At 41.4% G+C, this 19,432-nt stretch overlaps 1 protein-coding gene across 1 annotated transcript in view; it reads left to right on the plus strand.

Annotated features, from left to right (window-relative positions):
• XPO4 (exportin 4) overlaps nucleotides 1–19,432 on the plus strand; it is a 75,818-nt gene that overhangs the window by 13,354 nt on the left and 43,032 nt on the right. Inside the window, exons 2-4 of the mRNA XM_015417050.1 lie at nucleotides 6,753–6,858; nucleotides 8,765–8,906; nucleotides 12,122–12,260. Coding sequence (XP_015272536.1) covers nucleotides 6,753–6,858; nucleotides 8,765–8,906; nucleotides 12,122–12,260 — 387 coding nt within the window. The remainder of the gene's footprint in view (nucleotides 1–6,752; nucleotides 6,859–8,764; nucleotides 8,907–12,121; nucleotides 12,261–19,432) is intronic.

A 19,432-nucleotide genomic window follows, 5' to 3' on the forward strand; every position in this document is an offset into this window, starting at 1 on the left:
ATGCGCACGAACGCTCTTTCACTTTCGGGGGGATTTAAACATCCCCCGATATTTTTTTTTAGTTTTTAGATTTTTGTGCACCCCTGGGGACTGCCCCAAGAGTGCACAAACCTCCCCCTCCCCCCCAAGTGCCCCCGGAGCGCTGATTTAGCGATCCGCACTCCGGGGGCAACTTGGCTATTATATATATAGATGTGTCAGGAGGATTGGGGGAGGGTCCCCTGTCCTTGGGTGGAATTGGCGATGCATGCAGTGAAAGTGTGGATCCATCCCAAAGACAGCTGTGAAACTGTGTGAATTTCCATGCATGCGAGAATACCAAGCAAGATCATTTACTTGAAGTCTTAACTCTAGAACCCAAAGGACCGTGAATCGCATTCTGTGAGTTCCAGAGAGATTTAGTCTTGTTCTTGAGCAGTGGGCTCTATTCCGTGTGGCCAACTGCTTTTGAATTTGAGACAGCATTTAATTTTTTTTTAGATATCATATGATAGTTCAATGCAAAGTAATAACAGTAAAAATAAAAATCCAGGATTCATCTGAGCGAATGCAGATCTTTTGTATTAGTTTCAGTAACCCCAGGGGTACTAGAAAGAAGACTGATAGCTGGGCAGAGCAGTTTTTCTTTCCATGACTTGAAAAGCAACTACTTACGTTGTTTGTTTCATATAAGAATATAAGAAGAGCCCTGCTGGATCAGACCAGGATCTATCTAGTCCAGCATTCTGTCTCACACAGTAGCCAACCAGTTCCTCTGGAGGTCCATTAACAGGGCCTGGAAGCTGAGGCCTTCCCCTGATGTTGCGTCCTGGCTCTGGGATTCAGACGTTTAGTGCCTCTGAACATGGAGTTTTCCTTTAGGCACCATTTACGATCAGAAATACTCATAATTTTGCTACAAGACTTATTTTAAGGGCTGTTGCTTAGTGGTAGAACATCTGCTTGGCATGCTGAAGGTTCCCATCCCAAGCATCTCCAGTGAAATGATTAGGTAGCAGGTAATACGGAAAAGTTCCATGTGAGACCCTGGCGAGCTGGCTCCTGAGTCCAATTGTACTGGCCTTGATAGATAGGCCTTAAGAGTTCTTTTTTTTTGCCACTGTGGGACTGCACAGAAGCCCTAATGTAGTGCTGACCTTGGCAGACCAATGTATAAGGCATCTTTATGTTTTCATGTAACATTTATTTTGCTTGACTTAAGAACATTTTAAAACATATCATATGTCTTTAAAAGATTTAAAGTTAAATATAAATTAAATACAAATATGCTAAACCTCATAAAAGTTAATCCCTGACTGCTAAGCACCTTGATTTAAGACTTTCCCTTCTATGTGAAAGATCAAATGTGTTACGTTTTTTAAAATATAATTTACCCTGTTTATGCTCCTTGTTTTTCTTCTGGCTTCCATGGTTTTCAGTCTTCCCTGCTGCTTACTTCATTGCTGTTTGCTTGTAATTGTCAGCATTTTCTTTTTGGCCTCGTCCTTCGGAAACTGTCGGTGGTAAATCTCTCTGGTTTTTCCTTTCCTTTTCGGTGGCTTGTATCTCCAGTCCCTCAGGTGACGCTGGTCCCAGTGGATACATTGTTTGTTCTTAGGCATTTTTAGTTACAGGGATGAAGTAATCTAAATTCCACTTTGAACGTACCTAAGAATTTATGTCGCTTATGAATCTTTGCAGCGCATCATTTTTTGCAGTGTTCCTGTTGACCGTGGCTGGGCTCTTCGCTGATTTTTCCCAGATTAACAGTGCAATCCTATATGGAGTTACCCCAGAGTAAATCCATTGAAACCACTGGGTTTAGACTGGAATAACTCTGCATAGGATTTATTTATTTTGTTACATTTATGAGTCACCTAATCTCCACAAATGTGGGGCTCTAGGCGATGTACAAGTTAAAACTATTAAAACCATAAAAACATACCCAATGTATTATACCACAGTGAAGAGCAAGTAGTGAATTTTATTTTTTGCGAGTCCCTCCCACTTCTGTCTGTGAGTGCTTCGTGGCCGCAGGGAGGGAATAAACTCCAGAAGTGAGAAGGGGATTCAGGTAGGGTGCCAGCCGTGATGGATAGATAGATGGCTAGATCAAGATGGGTGGCCATGTGCTTCTGCATGGGATTGCATTGTAAATGTTGTTGTTTTCCTTGTCCTTTTTTACTGACTTGCCTTTTTAACCTTGGTGCTGTCTTTTGTGTTAATGAAAACACACCAGCCTATTTTTTGCCTGTCTAGACATTACTGTTTCTTTAAATTTCCTCTATTAACATAGATAGTGGTCTTACTCGCAAAGTGAAACTGAGAGACGAGAATTAATTTTATCAGGGATTGGCAAATTCGTAATTGTGCTGTGATCCAAAGGCAAACAACACTTGATCTGGAGCTGATCACCTTTGAGTCCTCTGAATGTTCGTGTTTCTTAAATAGTGGATGCACTTAAGGTGTGGTCTGAAAATCTTGAAGGCAGTGGAACTGAAACATTCAGATGACAGAATGCAAAGAAGAACTGTAGTAGGTTAACTCATTAAAGCTTGATTCTGAATGCTTAAGACTAGAAACAAGGGGGGGGGGTTAATCCTGAAGATTTCTTTGATAAGCTTATTGTTTCGATCACCAGAATCCATCATATGTAAGCAGTGCTTACCCACTCATGCTTGTGATGTTTCTGGAATTAGAAAAAATTCTAGACCACCCTGCATCTCCTGCTGGAGCAATAATATTCCAAAGATATATTATAGGTGTAGATAGTGCACATAGGGATGGAGTAAAAATATGGTACAAGTACAGTTTGGCAAGTTTGCAGTTAGCCACTTGGCAGGTTTTTAGGGGGAAAGCATAGATTTCCTCCATGTCTCAACTGCCAAGGACCTCAAGACTCCTCCTGTGCTTCTAATATAGCATTCATGTGTATTCCTCTACCTACATATGGATCATTCTCCGTTCTAGCCTTAAGAAGCTTTTGAATTATGGGCTGAGGCTGGAAGGGAGCCACACAGAACACCATGCTCAGTCTTCCTTCTGTGTTTTGTTTACTTCATTCATACACCTCCTTTCTCTCCCCAAGCAGCTTCCATCATTCTCCTCTCCTCTATTTTATCTTCACAACAGCCCTTTACGTTAGGTTAAGTGGGGAGTCTGCGAGTGGCCCAAGTTTTCACGGCAGAGTGGGCATTCGAACATGGGTCTCCCAGATCTTAGTCCAGCACTGAGCACTGCACCAGAAGGCTGGGCTATGGAGACTGGGCATATGCCTTTATCTTCACTGCAAGTACCTGGAGTAATTCCACAGAGGGGAGAGGAGGGTGAGTGGCCTGGGTGAGCAAAACAATTGGAGGTGAGAGACCACCCTCTGAATTCGTTTGCAAGGCTCAAATACAGTATATTATTTTTTGGAACTGTGTGTAGAGTAGCAAAACATTTAGACGTAAGACCCTTGAACAAGTTGGCCATTTTTATTTGTAGCATGCTAACATATAGATCACACTAGAGGGCAGTATATCACTGCTGATGCCCTGGCCCCAAGTGTTTGCAAATGAACATTTCTAGTCTTCAGCTTCTCAGGATTGCCATAGTTGCGTGGGGCGGGGGGGCTTTAATACATTTTTAGATACGTCAACATCCTAGAAACTGGAAGTATGCTACCACTAACTTTGGGTTCCTCACACTTTAACACCTAGCATAATGTTTCTTGAGTGTTGTAAAATTTAGCAGTGGCTGTTTGCTACAGGTGAGAACCAGCTTGAGTATGGCCGGGGTGGCCAGGTGGCATTTTGGGGCCTGAATCTAATAATCTTCTATCATGTTGTATGTTGTCTTCCCTATCCCCCACGAATATTGTTAGTCCAATTGTCAAAGAGTAACTGTAAATCGCTCTGAGCCCGCAGGTGTGTGGGAAAGAGCGATCAATAAATCGAAAGTATTATATTATTATTATTATCATCAGCATCATCAGCAGGAGCATAAGGCTGCTGTACTGTTCTAAGGAAAATAACTTTGCTTAGGGAGAGGGGGAACTGTGCTTTAATGTTATGTCTAGCTTTGTGTTTTATAACCTGTGCCCTGACGATAACCAGGTTTTTATGTCTTGTGTTCCCCCCAGAGTATGTACCTTGCAGCATTCTCTTCCTCAAGTGTTGATATTTTTAGAATAGTTGCCAGCTTTTTTAGTGAACCTAGCCCCCAATTGGCAACATGTGGGTTTAGCTTTGTTGTGGATGAAGATACTATGTTGTTTGCATTCTTTGTGGCTTTCAAAACAATTGGTTGGCCGTCCTGTTTTGTCTTACTTTTCAAACACTTTGGGGGGGTAATGAATCCCGGGGGTCCGGTCTATGGGGCTAGTAGACAGAGGCCAGGGGAAGGCGCCCACCCAAGGGGGTGTGCCCCAGGCATTGTGTTTGGTGGCAGAAGGCATGGAAGCAGAAAAGGGGGAACTGGGAAAAAAGGAAGGAGAGCTCCAAAGAGCAGAAAGGAGGATCTCCAAGGAAGGGAGATCTTCCCCCCTTCTATTCTGCTATCCTCGGCGAGCTGCCCCCAGCAGAAAGGAGGGAGGGAAGATCCACGAACCTCACAAACCCCAACTGGTTCATGAAGCAGTGGGGTTCGTGGTTCATGGGACCTCACAAACCATGAATTGAGATGAACTCAATTTTCCCGGTTCGTGCCCATCCCCTACTCCTGATCCCAAGACTATTTTGTATGAAGTGCCCCAAAACAGAAGGTTTGTCTTCCTTGGTAGGTATACTTTAGATCTGTGCTGCTGATTTGTCCAAGTCTTCACATAACAAAATACTGCAAAACAACAAGTCTGTACACTGGAGTTTGAGTTTCCATCCCTCAGAAGATGCCACCACAGAACTCTCAGACTGCCTTAGTCTCAGTCTTTTATTAATACTTGTAGGCCAACAGGTTATAAGCAAACAGGGAAAATTATATTATGCAGACAATGTGAGAAACATAATTATACAATGTGAGAGACATAAATATGCATTTTTTACGTTAGGAAGTGATGCCATTAAATGCCGTAGACAAAAATTTTGCAACTGCAAGACACAAATTTCGATCAGTATCTGCTAGTAACTTAGCTACAACCTCTTGTTTTATGACATAACTCCATTTTGGATTATATTATTGATAGTAGTAGCAGCAGCAGCAGTAGTAAATGTTAGTAGTGATATTAATTAATTAAATGTATAGACCACCCTTCCCCGAAAGGCTCAGGGCGGTGGACAACAGGATTAAAATACAATAAATAGTTAAATTATAATTTACCACTATAAACAGCAACAAATCGATGGCTTAAAAATGTATTTTACTCCCTCCCACGGGCTGGTCATGGAAGAGGCCACACTGAGAACCACAATGTGCACCATTGCTGTCCTCAGCTGAAGGCCTGGCGGAACATTTCTGCTTTGCGTGGCCTACGGAACTGAACAAGGTCCTGCAGGGTATAGATGTCACCAGGCAGAGAGTTCCACCAGGCCAGATCCAAGGCTAAAAAGGCCCTGGCTCTAGTTGAGGACACTCAGACATCTTTTGGGTCTGGGACCACCAGTAAATTTTGATCTTCTGAGTGCAGGGCTCTTCAGGGGACATACCAGGAGAGGTGGTCCTGCAGGTACGCTGGTTAAGGGCTTTGAAGGTCAAAACCAAAACCTTGAAGTGTATCCAGTACCCGACCTGGAACCAGTACAGCTGGCAATGCACAGGTTGTATATGTGCTGTTGTTGATTGTGATCCATTTGTCATTGGCTGGATTGTATTTGGTGCCTCAGGTTTACTTATCAGCTTCCCAAGAGGAAAAATCAGTTTGGAATTAGATGCATGTATGTTATACAATTGAGTGCCAGTATGGTGTAGTGGCCAACACTGAGCTGTTAACAGAGGGGTCCCTGGTCCAAGTCCTGCTTCGGCCACAGACTTGCTGTGAAATATGGCAAGCCGCTGTTCTTAGTTTCATCATCCAGTCTCCTAAAATTGGGAATAATCTTACTGGCCTACTTCACGGCCACAGACTTGCTGTTCTTAGTTTCATCATCCAGTCTCTTAATTGGGAATAATCTTACTGGCCTACTTCATAAGGGATACTTTGTGGAATACAGCTAAGTGCTTTGATATGTAAACACCAAGTACTGGCATGGATAGCCTAGGCTAGCCTGATCTCACCAAATATCAGAAGTTAAGCAGAGTCAGTCCTGATTGGTACTTGGATAGGAGAGCACCAAGGAAGTCCAGGTTTGCTACACAAAGGCAGGCAGTGGCAAACCACCTGTATGGTGACCCCACAGGGTTCTCAAGGCATGACTTGATAGTACTTTTTAGCTGTTACCTCACCAGTGTATTTTGGGTCGGGAAGGTTTTTCCCCCCTATGCTCAGATTTGCGGAGATTTCGGGGTCTCAAGATGTATGCCCCATAAGCGTCTTCTGGCAGCACGCCTGCTGTCTTCCCTTTGGCTAACTTCAGTAGGCTGATGTGGCTGGGGTAGGTTGATGGGTCTACCTTGTGGCAGTAAGTGGTCCTAGTAGGTTCCCCTTTAGCTCCTTCCAACTCATATTGATTAAAGAATTTTCTGTCGTTTTCAACTATTCCAAAGTACTGGAATTTAAAGGGGGGTGGAGTTTGTTGTTAAGTGTAGTCAGGTTCCTGTATGTGAGAATAAGCACTCATGGCACTTTACATATGATTTCCAACAGAAATGTCACTTTTCTGGATTCCGTAATTAAAAGACATATCCATTTCTCCTCTTAGGCACCACCTTCCATGGTCAATAATGAACAACGTCAGCATGCTGAACACATATTCTTATCATTTAGAAAATCAAAATCGCCATTTGCTGTCTGCAAGCATATTTTAGGTAAGTCCTAATGTGTATTTTTAAATACTTGGCCTATAGCTAAGGCAGGTGGCGCATCCTATTAAGGCACGTGACTTGCTTTACCCCAAGGGCTGGGCACGTTAAATCCTGCTTCACTGGCAGACCAGTTGGATGGCTTTTCCAGCTTTCGATTCAGAGGTCAAAAAGCTAATGATTCTCCAAAGTTCAAAACTTGGGGGTTTAAGGGCTCAACTGCTTAGCACTGGCATGAGCATCAACTGGCCAGCCCTCCTGTCAGTTGACTGCCTGTTCTTTGACCATAGTTAAGTATTGCCAACTATTTCCTAAAGCCAAGAATGCTACTGTGCAAGCTGCACCTTTGCTTTTGTGTTCCGTTATGGTGTCTGCCAGGATAGGAGAGAGGGCAGTTCCCCCCCACCCCACCCCCAGCGCTGCCCAATGCAGAGATAAACCAAGCAGCATAGGAAAACATCCATGTACTCCCAACAGTAAGCATCTCCTAATGGACAGAATTGGCCTGCTGCCTTGCTTCCCTGACTTTGGTTTTTTTAATGCCTGCTGTTTGTTTTGTTCTGCCATCAAATTGCAGCTAACGTATGGTGACCCCACAGGGTTCTCAAGGCAAGAGACGTTTAGTGGTGGTTTGCCATTGCCCCCCTCTGCAGAGCAGACCCTGGGCTTCCTTGGTGGTCTCCCATCCAAGCACTAACCAGGGCTGACCTTGCTTAGCTTCTGCGATCTACCCAGATCAGGCTAGCCTGGACCATCCAGGTCAGAGCAATGCCTGCTGTTACTTTCTTTCCTTCTATTAATTTCATTTTCCACAATAAAGTTAAAAATACTTGATTGTTACTTAGCTGGTAAATTGACCAAATCTTTTGTGCCTGGAGAAATGTTTACTGTTAGACCTTGCCCTGTTACCCCCACCATATGGAATAAGCATGGGTCCAGTTCACTGTAAACAGTTCTGCATGACCTCCACGATAGTTCCACACTGTACCGTGCTATTCTATTAATAACCGGGTGCTGTTAGATTTATAATTTAATTTATAGTTTTTATTGCATATAGAGGCTGACTAAAAGGTTCAATATTCATAAATAAGTAGTACGTGTTGGGAGGGGAAGATTAGTAGAACACATAACCCCTGTAGAGAGACATATAATGTGTGTGGTATGTGTGAATGGTGTCTCATGCCTTTATAGAAGCCCCCCTTAGGTTGGTAGCAGGCCAATCGGATAGAATCAAGGTATAATTTCTCCTTGCTTCACGAGATCCGGAGATCATTGAACTGACCGCTAAGTTTCTCCATGGTTTTATAAAACGGAAGAGTGACCCTGATCATATTAATGATTCTTAATTTATTAGTCTAAAAACTTAAGTTTAAAAGTTTAGAATGCCAATTTATTTTATGATTCAGGCATCTTTTGTATGGTCAAATCTAGCTTGTGACAACTTGAGTTAGGCCTGACATAGCCACGACTATCTATTTTATAATTTATTTTGGATTGTATTATTGGTAAATGCTTCTAATATTGTATGCCAATAAATGGTATTTGAATTGAATTGGTGTCTCATGCCTCAAACAACTATTTTTCCTACATTTGCTAACCACAAGTGACTGCAGCCCTGTGAGGAGGAGAACAGAAGGCAGCAGTGCCCACCATACCTTCCCAACCTCTGTGAGAGAGATGCTATGTGCTTGGAACTAGAAGAACATTTTTGATTCCTTCAAATGGCTCTCTGACTTAGTAGGCAGGAAGTAACCAAAATGTTTTGACAATATGGCAGCTCTATACCTTTGTGTTTTGGGAATAGTTCTTTGACGTGTTTATCTTTGTATTTATGTTGGTATTTTGTGTGAAAAATGCCTTTCAGGTTACTTGTTATGAATTGTGGACTTACAATCTTGGGTTTCTCTGACAGAAACGAGTAAAGTGGACTATGTCCTTTTTCAAGCCGCCACAGCAATTATGGAAGCCGTTGTACGAGAATGGATTCTGTTGGAGAAAAGTAGTATTGAATCACTGCGAACATTCCTTTTAACATATGTCTTACAAAGGCCTAAGTAAGTACTTGGTATTGTCAGAATGTTTGTGTGCAGCTCCGACAATGTTTTCCACTTCTTTATTCATATGGAAACTATTTCAGTAATACGCTTCTGTTTCGTAGATGCTAATAAATGGTGAATTTTTTTAATGCGAACTTCCTCATAAGACCTGTACATCAGTTTTTCTAAATCTTGTTGCTTTTTTCTACCCCATCTTTTTTTCTAATGAAAAAAAGTTCAAAGTGGCCAGCAAATGGGTCAAAATGAGACAGAGGATGGGACATAGCCATCTCCTGCAGAATGGCTGTCCTCTGGAAAGCCTGGGGATTGAAGTTGTGAGTAAAGGAGAGAACTGGCAGAATAAAGAACAGGGAGAAGAGCTTGGAGGAACTCAATCACCACTGCTTGAGTGGGTTGTCCACAGTTACTTTTCTGAGAAAACTTTTAAAAATTCAGTGAGAGGAGTTTCATTTACCTAATCTCTCTGCTAGGGATGGACACGAACCAGCTGATCAACTAACCGTATTTGGAAACCCCTGCTTTCTGCTCCCCATGGCTTTTCTGAGTCATTTAAACTAAACAGCTGAGTGGGGGTCCCCACTGCCCAGCTGTTTGGAAACCCCTGCTTTCTGTTCCTGCAAAAAGCCATGGGGAGTAGAAAGCAGGGATTTAAACTTTAAATAGCTCTTGAACCAATATGAACCAGGTCAGTTCGCAAACCAACCTCCCTGTTTGTATGGGTTCATAGTTCAGCCACAAACCATGAACCAAACTACAACCACACGGTTCTTGCCCATCCCTACTCTTCGCTCATGTCTATATAGTTGCTGCAAGTTTCCTTGTCTTATTTTTAAGTTCCAGTTGCAATGCTTGTATGCTTCTGAAGGTATTAAGTTTAAACATTAGTGTCCTAAATTTGGCATTGAAATTTATTTTCCTTCCTTTATACAAAGTTACAAGGTAGAGAAGCTTATCTTTTGGTAATTTGAGACCAGGCAGTCTAGTCCCATGTGGGTGGGGGGGAATTACATGGTTTGTGACCTATGTCCATATTACTACAGCTAAAAGAGTTTAGTAGGATAATGCAGCTTAGTTGATAAGTAGAAGAGATGCTGGAAAACATTAGAAAAAAATTATATTGATCTGAACTGAACTCACTTCCAAACATGTGATTTTAGAAGTACAGTTTTAACAACTACAGTTTAAACAACCTAGCATCTCTGAGACTATTAGAGAAAGCAAACTTGCTTTGTCTTCAATTTTACATCCATGTTTTGAACTGAAGAGCATGATAGAACCAATGTCAATCAGGGTTATGAATTCCCCCAAAATTACAGTGATCTGTTGAATAATACAACTTGGAAGTCTGCAAAGGAGGAAATAACAAAAAATGTAAATTGTTATAAATAATGCAATACCATAACCAGCTAGCAATTCCAGATATAGAGCTGAAGATACATTTTATGTACAATGCAACATAATGTTCTATAATAAATGATGCAGTCCATTCCTTTGCATTTTTACTTGTAAGTAAATCCCAGTGTTAAATAATACAACTTGGGTCTTATTCTCCATTTAGCATACATTGCATTCCAGATTTAATCTCTCAGAGATAAAATTCTGGGTTAAATTTTGTTCTTTGTATGGCTATTTATGTGGATTTTGTTTTATTTTATTTATACCCTACCTTTCTCTCGCATGGGGATTCCATGCATCTGTTGAAGTATGGTTTTAGCTACACAAACTAATTTTATTCAGGTCGAGTCACTCATTTTGTATGTAGCCGTATTCCATTACATAGAATACCAATGCCACTTGGTAGTGGCAGGAAAGATAAAGCATAAGAGAAGAGAATCATCTGTTCAGTTGACAGCTATCTTATTTTTCCCCAGTAGACCCTTTGTTCCCTTGTGGTTACTCCTGTAGAATATGTAGTCTTTTAATGTTTACTAGCATCTTAGTTTCACTAATCGTGCCTGTGGAAGATAGTCTGCATACTTGTACAGTACTGAAACCTAATACGAGTTGCAAATGAAGGTATTGTACAACTTCTGCAGGCTGTCTGTGCTACTTGGAGAAGTCACCAGTTTGTAGGTATAGGAACATTGCAGAATTTCTGGGAACTGAAGGACTTCACCATGTAGCCACTTTTTAAAATGTGCTCACACAACATACTCAAGATACAGCAGTCTGTTGGTATAATTGTCTAATAAAGCCAACTGATGGCCCACATCTGGCTCATGAGTGACCTCTCTGCATTCTGTTTCTTCAAACTCTGTCCTACCCCATCCCAGGCTGGAAGTGGCACAGAAGTCTTGTGCGCGGGTTTGGTTCAGGCAGTTTTTCTCCCTGAGCAACTCTGTGGCATCTTGATTTCATTCTTTGAGTCTGCCAGGTTTTTCAGCCTGAAACTTCCCCCATCAAGTAGCAGTGATGCTTGGGGTAGCCAGCTTAACCGGAAGGGGTCCAGACCTCCTGTTTGAAGAAGCTGGCTATCACATAATGGTGTGAAAGAAAGCTCTTTCAAATATCCTTCTGATTGTATTCTGATTGGCTCCAGCTGTGAGCTTCATCCTCCCCTTTCTGGCTACTTAGCTGCCATGGATGAGATCAGAGGGAGAAGAAGCAGTAGCCAAGCATCCCTCCTCCTCATAGCTAGAGAACCTTCTCCTTGAATGCCTTTAAGGTACTGCATATAATTTTATAATTGTATATTTGTACTAATGTAAGCCACTTTGAAGACGTTTTTTTGAAAGTAAGATAAAAAAAAGTGCTAAATGAGTGGCATGTTACAATTGCTGCACCAGAGGATCAAGTTCAAAGTGATGGCCAACACACACAATTCAACCAAGATGCTGAATTCTTGCAAATGGAGTTGGCCTTGTCTTCTGTGAATCCAACTTTGGTAAAATTTCAGTTTTGTATGTACATGCCTGGAATACAGAATAGCAGAAGGTCCCAGGGTTCAGTTCCGGCATCTCCAGTTAAAAGGATCAGGTAGGAGGTGATGTGAAAGACCTGAGACCCTGGAGAGCCACTGCTCGTATGAGTAGACAATACTGACTTTGATTGACCAAGGGTCTGATTCAGTATAAGTCAGCTTCATGTGTTCATGTGTTTAGTACTGTAGGGTACTTTTATAAAATATACATGAAGAGGAAGAAGATGTGAATGTAGGGCGTCTGGCTCAGTGTCAACACTAAAGATTTAATATTTTGAATTGTTATTTACAGCCTCCAGAAGTATGTACGGGAACAGATATTATTAGCAGTAGCAGTAATAGTGAAACGAGGATCATTAGACAAATCAATTGACTGCAAGAGCATTTTTCATGAAGTCAGCCAGTTGATAAGCAGCGGTAACCCCACTGTGGTAAGTGCTTGCAATTTTAAATGTACTGTAAATGCACAAACTTAGATCCCTGAAGCTTCTGTTATGATAATGGGAAAATTCTGCTTGTAGAAAACTTCTGCATTCTTAAATGGAAGATGAGCAGGCAATTATTTATATTGCATTTAGCAATCCCAACACAGTGTCAGGATGAATCTTCATGGCATCAAAAATATGTATATCGTGTAAAATCTTGGACTCAAATTTAAATGTAGGGCTAATGAGTTTTTTCAGTCATCTCTGTGCTTCATTATGTATTTCCCAATCAAATTAAATGTAACATTTCTAAATGCTAGGATTGGAGCAGCGAATTTGTTCAAAGCACCACAACAGTTTGATATAAAAGTGGATTTTCCGTTAGCTGGCAGTGATTTCCTCACACTCGGTTCAGTTTACATCTGTCCCTTGCTGTGCCCTGTCTATGATTCAGCTGTTGGAATTGTCTGAGGAAAGACCTTTTCCATTCCCCGGGGAAGTGGTGTGGTTGGGCAGAAGGGGTGTGAGCAGCCACAGAACTGAAAATGGCAGTACAAAATTTACTCGTGTTACATTCTTCGAAGCAGAGGAGGAAATATCCTTCACCCTCTCATGAAGCTCTAAATAGATTTCCAGCACCTTATTTCCACTTCTGCATTTAGTTCAATTCCATATACTGAGCCAGAAGAGGAAATTTAAAAGGTTCCGTTGTGGAGATGAGTTCTCTGTATATCAGATTGAAAGCATTAATACTTGCGATTGATGAATTTGAAATGCTTATCTTCATTTAAAGCTTGTCCAGAGATAAGAATTTTTAAGTTTCCAGATGAAGTCCATGGGAAACACAGGTGCTTTGTGCTTGTTAAAATTTGAAGGAGTAAGAGTAATGCATCCCATGGCATGAAACGACAGAGTGGAAATATTTCTAAGACTTCCTTTCCTCGAGGGAGCAACATTACGTGTACTTAAATCCAAGTTCCCATATTAGCAGAAATCTGTTCTGTGTAAATGATGAACTGTTTCATATTGAAATATTTCATATGATATTTTGCTGGTGTGTGCATTTTTCTGTTAAATATATTTTCCAGCTAAAACTGTAAAGCTGTTCAAGGACTGAGACAATGTAGATATCTCTATCTTCCTTCTCTTCCCCTGCAACATCCTGATTAACTGAGAGAAAACAGGAGCTCTAAGCTCCCTCCACTGTAAGACTGAGTTTATGTGCCCCCTCCTTCCTCTCAAAAGCTAAGTTAAATTGACCCAACACAATTTTCCTGCTTGATGTATTCTTCAAGAATTCTGGTTGCACATGTCTGCTGGCTTATGCCAGAATTCCTTTACCAGTTCATGAGTGGTGTGAGCAGGAAGCTCAACTCCCATCCTGCATCATCTTCCTCCAGGGGAGATGGGTTGCTGGTCTCCTACACACTCTGGCTGTTGGCTCTACCAGTCTTTCTAGTATGGTTCCACTCCTTTTGCAGCCTGCTTGAGAGGGCTACTGTGACCCAGCGTGGCTTCCTGTGATCAGTAGGTGGCGCCTTTAAGGGTTTGGTAAGGGTTCACCACAGGGAGAATGAGCAGTACCTGGGAAGGGGCAGAGTCAGGTGAGGATGGAGGGGTAGAAGGCCTGAAGGAGCATTAGAGACAAGGACTGTGTGAGAAGGAGGCAGATGTCAGAGAAGGCAAGAACTGAATTGGACATCCCTGTCAACTCTTGATGGAGCTTTTGGCCCTAGACCCTCCATATAAGAGCCTTGGTGCCTACTGATTCTAGTGACAGAACTGAGGTCCAGGCTGTGGCTGTACAACAGCAAAAGAAAGGGAGTGAAACGGCTATTTGGCATCCACATGTTTGCTGTGATAGAAACTTAAAGGTCAGATGTCACAGTTAGGGATGTGCACCAGAAAAAAAAAATCATGATTTTCTAGATCCTGATACTAGGGAATGTACAATTATCAGTATTCTAGATTATTCAGGTCCCCTGGTTTAGTGTCTGGATTTGGGCTTTTCCCGGATTCTGATATTATTTGGGTCCGTTATTTCCTATAGGGAAGTCTTTCTGGGGGTCTAGAGGGGCTGTCTTTCAAGCAAATTACACCAGTGCAGCTTGTGCTGCATGTCCACCAAGGAATCCCCAAATTTCAAGTGAATTGGACCAAAAGGAAAAAAATGCCACGCTTTCTCCAGGATAAAGAATAGCCAAATACACAAAGTCAAGTAACGCAGCCACTGGCCAAAAGCCTCCCAATGCAAACAGAACCAAGAAGCCCAATGGAACCAATGCAGAATCAGTGAATCCCAGCAGTTCCACAGGTCAATGTGGCAAGCCCTAACACAATCAATGTCAAGGAGAGAATCCAAACCAATGTCAAACTAGAGAATCCAATGCGAACCATCTTAAGCAAGGGACAATTTCAAAGTACAGAATCCAAGTCAAACCAACCTAGCAAGCAAATACTAACATCTGGTGTCTCAAAAAATCCCAGATACCATCCAGACACCTGAATATAGCCAAAAGGTACCAAGAAGTATTTTTCAGGTAGATATTTGGACCAGAAATATCCAAATGCGCATCCCTAGTCACAGTTAGCCAAGTTCAAGAACATGTTACAAGCCCAAAAGGCCATTTTTTTGCTTGCATAATACTGGTACAGAGGAAAAAGAATATCAAAATTGTGACTATTCTTTTAAAATTGTTGAAAAGTAATATTCATGGCTTTGTAAACCAGTTTAAACCCCCCCCCCCCGGCCTGGGCTTTCTTTCTTTCTATCCCTCTTTTTGTTCACGGACACAAGGTCTTGAACAACCCAAAACCATAGAATAATGACGTACTTCTTCTAAATAATTTTAATTTAACTTTAAGCCTTTATGCCTAGAAGAAGCAGCTGCCAAAAACTTTGCAACAACTGCTGTACAATCATAGTTTACATCCAAAAGTAGGGTTTGCGAAACTGAGTCTGGCGAGATGTTATCATGTACCAAATCCACCTCTGGATCCACCACTCTCTCTCTCTCTCCTTTTAGCAAGGGTCAGTCTACCATTATGTGTGAGATCGTATCGATAATGCCAGAACCACGTTGAGAAAACAACATAGTTATTTTATGTAACTGGAATACTTATATACCCTGTTTTTTGCCATACACTAAGAGCAGTTTCTGTTATTTGTATTGCTTTGGAATGGATAGCTGGGCTAATTTATATATTTTCCATTCTTTGAGTAAAAGGAAAAGAAAGTGTGTGTATGTGTACCCTGGCTTCTTTAGTTATTGCAGTAATAAGTTACTGTTAGCATTGTGCAAAATCATTGGATATAATTTTATGAATAATTTTCTTGTGGACTTCATGCTGAAGATGGATATAATCCAATTAGGATGCCGCATTAACTGTTTTTCCCCTCTGTCCATATTCTTACAAAAAGTATTGTGAGAGGAACTTAGGATGAGACCTATCCTGTGTGTTACTTGTTTTCCATCTTTTGGTGGGCCAAAAACTACTTAAAGAATTTTCTTCATGGGGTGGGGGAAAACACAGTAAGAGAGATTGTTGGATCAGCAGTAGAGGCTAACAGCTGATCAGGTTCCAGATTTGTATCCTGCAGGAACTGCCAGACAAAAGAGCAGTCTATTTTGGGATTGTTCCGTTCTTCAGCAAAGACCCAAACTGCCAGTGGTAGTGATCTGGACTGGAGCAGTGATAGTGAACATCTCTGGGAACTTCTGTATTCCCCCTCCCCCCCGTACTGTTTTTGAGATACTTCAGGTTGACTGCTCAGTCTCCACAGTAAAGCACTCCACCCAAAAGATTTTGAGTTGGGGGAAATTCATTGATTCAGGCATAGCTTTACTTACAGATATATACCCTTCTGTGTTATGTGCATGTTGCATACAGAATCGTAAAGATGTGAACGAGTGCAGAATATCTCGCTTGCAATTTGAAGTCCATTTTCCCTCTTCCTTACAAGTGGAACTATGAATAGATGTTGTTCCCATGGCACACCTTGATTAAAATTTGATATGGCTGCCATGGGCCAAATAAAATTACCTTGGAAAGCAGGTATAACTCCTGAGGTAATTGTCCTCGCCTGATCTAGAGCTTTAAATAGGCAACTAGGCACTTGTTTGTGAACTGCAAAGTGTATTTTAAATACAGGGGACTTTTAAAAAGCCATTAACGCTTACAAGAAGGGGTGGTGACAGGAGGCATATACAATCAAAAGCACCCATGGTGGGAGAGTCCTAATGAAATGGGCCTTATCTCTTGTACTTTTTTGTGCTGTTTCCTACATGATGGACTCAGCTATTGGTAGAAAGCCCATGACTAATTTTAGCCAGCTCAGTTCATTTTTTCCACCATTGATTCCAAGATGCTGAGAAAATGAATCTGGGATAGACTCCTTTAACCACAAATGCCTGTAGTTCCTTGGCACTAGATCTTGGTATTGAATATGCTTTCTGCTTTGGCTATTTGAAGGATTCCCTTTTCTGAGACCTAGAGCACAAACTACATCACTCACATTAATTCATAAAAATAGTCCATTCAAAAAGTTGAACTCTGTTTAATGTGTTGTATGAACTGTGTCCTCCTGACTTCTGGCAGATCTCGTACAAGACAATGAGTATGCCAAACATAAAAACTGGTTAAGTTGGTGTCTTGTTATAGGGTTGTTAAAAGTAAAACTAAATTTGCACTAGCTCTTGTATGTCTGTACTGTGGCCTTTAATGTCACAATAATCTCTGTTAAGGAAATCACACCCTCATCAGATAGAGACCATTTCTTTTCCTGTAACCACAATGAACTGTTGAGAATGTCACTGTTAAGAAATTAAGTGTTATTCGGGACTGAATGTAAGAGCCCTTGATGGTTTGAAACCAGTGGTCCATGTAGCCCAGCATCCTGTTTCACACAGTGGTCATCCAGTTGCCCTGGAAGAGCAACAAATGGGGCACAGAGGCCAAGGTTTTCCCCTAATCTTGCGTCCTTGGTTTTCAGAGGTTTTCTGCTTTTGACTATGGAGGTTCCCTAGTAGTAGCCTTTGATGGACCTATTGTCCATGAATCTGCATAATACCCTTTTAAAACCACCTATGCTCTTGGCCATCACTACATCCAATGTCAGTATTTCCTTTTGTTAACCTCTATGCTAAAATCAATAGTTGGTAAATATAGCCTTGTATAAGATCAAGGAATTAATCAAAGACCCACTTGTTAAGGTAGCTGTTTGGGACATGTTTTGGTTTCAGAATCTTTGTTACTGTCTCTGTTTCCTCTAGCTGTATTAGTTGCAAGTTAACTCTTGAGTGATGTTATCAAATACTTCCTATGTTCTTGTGCATCAGTTAACAGTGACAATATGGATTTCATAGAAGCATTTGTGAAGAATGGCAGTCCTTTAAATCATCTCGACAGTATCTGAATATGATTTAAGGCAGTAGGATTAGTTTCATATGCAGTAGTAATACAACTGTGAAGCACCTAAACCTCTTCTTCTAAAGTGCATCAACATTTTTCACTTCTCTAGGTGTAGATGCAAAGAAGTGGCATTTTCCCGATGAATTTGTTTCCTGTCCTTTTCTGTTTAAGTGATTTATAGAGTTGACTGGACACAGCCAAGTGCTACTTTTCACGCTTGGGACTGGAACACAGATGTCTGATGGAAGCGCAACAATTTTAGCTGCTGAAATTAATTCACTGATTATACTCTGCGTTTTGGACAGGTGTACACTAGCCCCTGTATTTTCCTAAGCAGTCTTTGAACTCTTATCCCTTTCATCCTCTGTAACCTAACCACTCAAATAAAGTGGTGCACGTATTCCACCAACAGCCCCTAGACACAAGTGTGAAATCCCTTCAAACATTCATTAACTTTCATTTTAAATGACATTCCTTTTGCAGGCATGAGTTGCACTGTGTAAGAGCACAGTTATACATAGAAGTACACTTTCTGATACGATACATTTTCTATGTGTTTCAGAAAATGGTTTTTTTTGGGGGGGGGCATTAAATCTTCGATTTTTTTAAAAAAAATTGTCTAGATTTGCGCTGCCTCAACTGGGTGTCTGATTGCCAAGTTAATCTCCCTTTGCACAGTCTCATTGATCTTCTGCTAGAGCAGCTGAAAGTCGCTTTTAAGTATGGCAAACTTTTATAAAGTATATTCCTGGTAGTAAAGCCCCACTGGGGTAAGTGCCAGGCTATTCTAAGAGACAATCCACTCTCCAAACAAGAGAACTATTTTATTTTGTCAGATGGAGTTATTGTTTGGGTATGTAGTTTATTCGTGTGGTGGAACTAATGAAATTTCTGGTGAGTGAGATAGACTAGTTTCATGATGTGCGCTCTTCACTGGTATGACGCTAACGTTCTGTCTCCAGTTACCTTCTGTAAAAATTTACTTTTTAACCTTATTATCAAATGCCAACCTTTTAAGCAGTTTTTAAGTGTCTGATTTTGAAGAATCAAAATTAACGGCACAGTATTATGATTTCTGCAGACTCATCTGGTGTAAATATAATGGCCAGTATGACCACGGTTAGGAGATGAGAGATATACTGTAGGCTTGTTTACTTCCCTCCCCTTCCTCCTTATCCCCCCCCTCCTTGAACCATGGTGTTCTGGTGCTAACTGAGATTATGCAAATCATAAGGCAATCCTGGTTAATCATGGTTAGCGTCAGTACAAATGTAACTCTATACCGTGTCTAAAGCAAGCCATGGAAGGCAGGGAGAATTCATGTAGGGGATACTCTGGTATCTTAACCAGGAAATCAGGAACATGTCAGCACTGGGTTACTGTAATGGTGCAGTGCTGCAGTAGAAACAAATTGGGTAGATCCCAAAGGACCACAAGTAGACCTCTGTTAAGAATTGATCTTCCCTGACTCCCTCTTTCAGTTACAGCCCACTGTGCTCCACAGAATCCTGTTCCTGAGGTCAGGACTTTCAGGATGCAATGTGGAGGTTTATATTAGGAAGGAGGAATCAGCAAGAACAACAGCTCCCTCCCACAAATGGAATTTTCTTTGATAGGACAAAACGTAGGTGCAGACCTGGTACTCTAGCAAGATTGTAAGGTTGTTGGGGTTTTTTGTTTTGTTTTGTGGTGGGCTGTCAAAGACAAGCAGGCTAGGATTTAGAACACTGTCTGAGGCCAAGCTTTAAGACTAGAACTATAACAAG

The sequence above is a fragment of the Gekko japonicus genome, unplaced genomic scaffold, assembly GCF_001447785.1.
Source record: "Gekko japonicus isolate JY-2015 unplaced genomic scaffold, Gekko_japonicus_V1.1 scaffold685, whole genome shotgun sequence".
Taxonomy (NCBI): Eukaryota; Metazoa; Chordata; class Lepidosauria; order Squamata; family Gekkonidae; genus Gekko; species Gekko japonicus.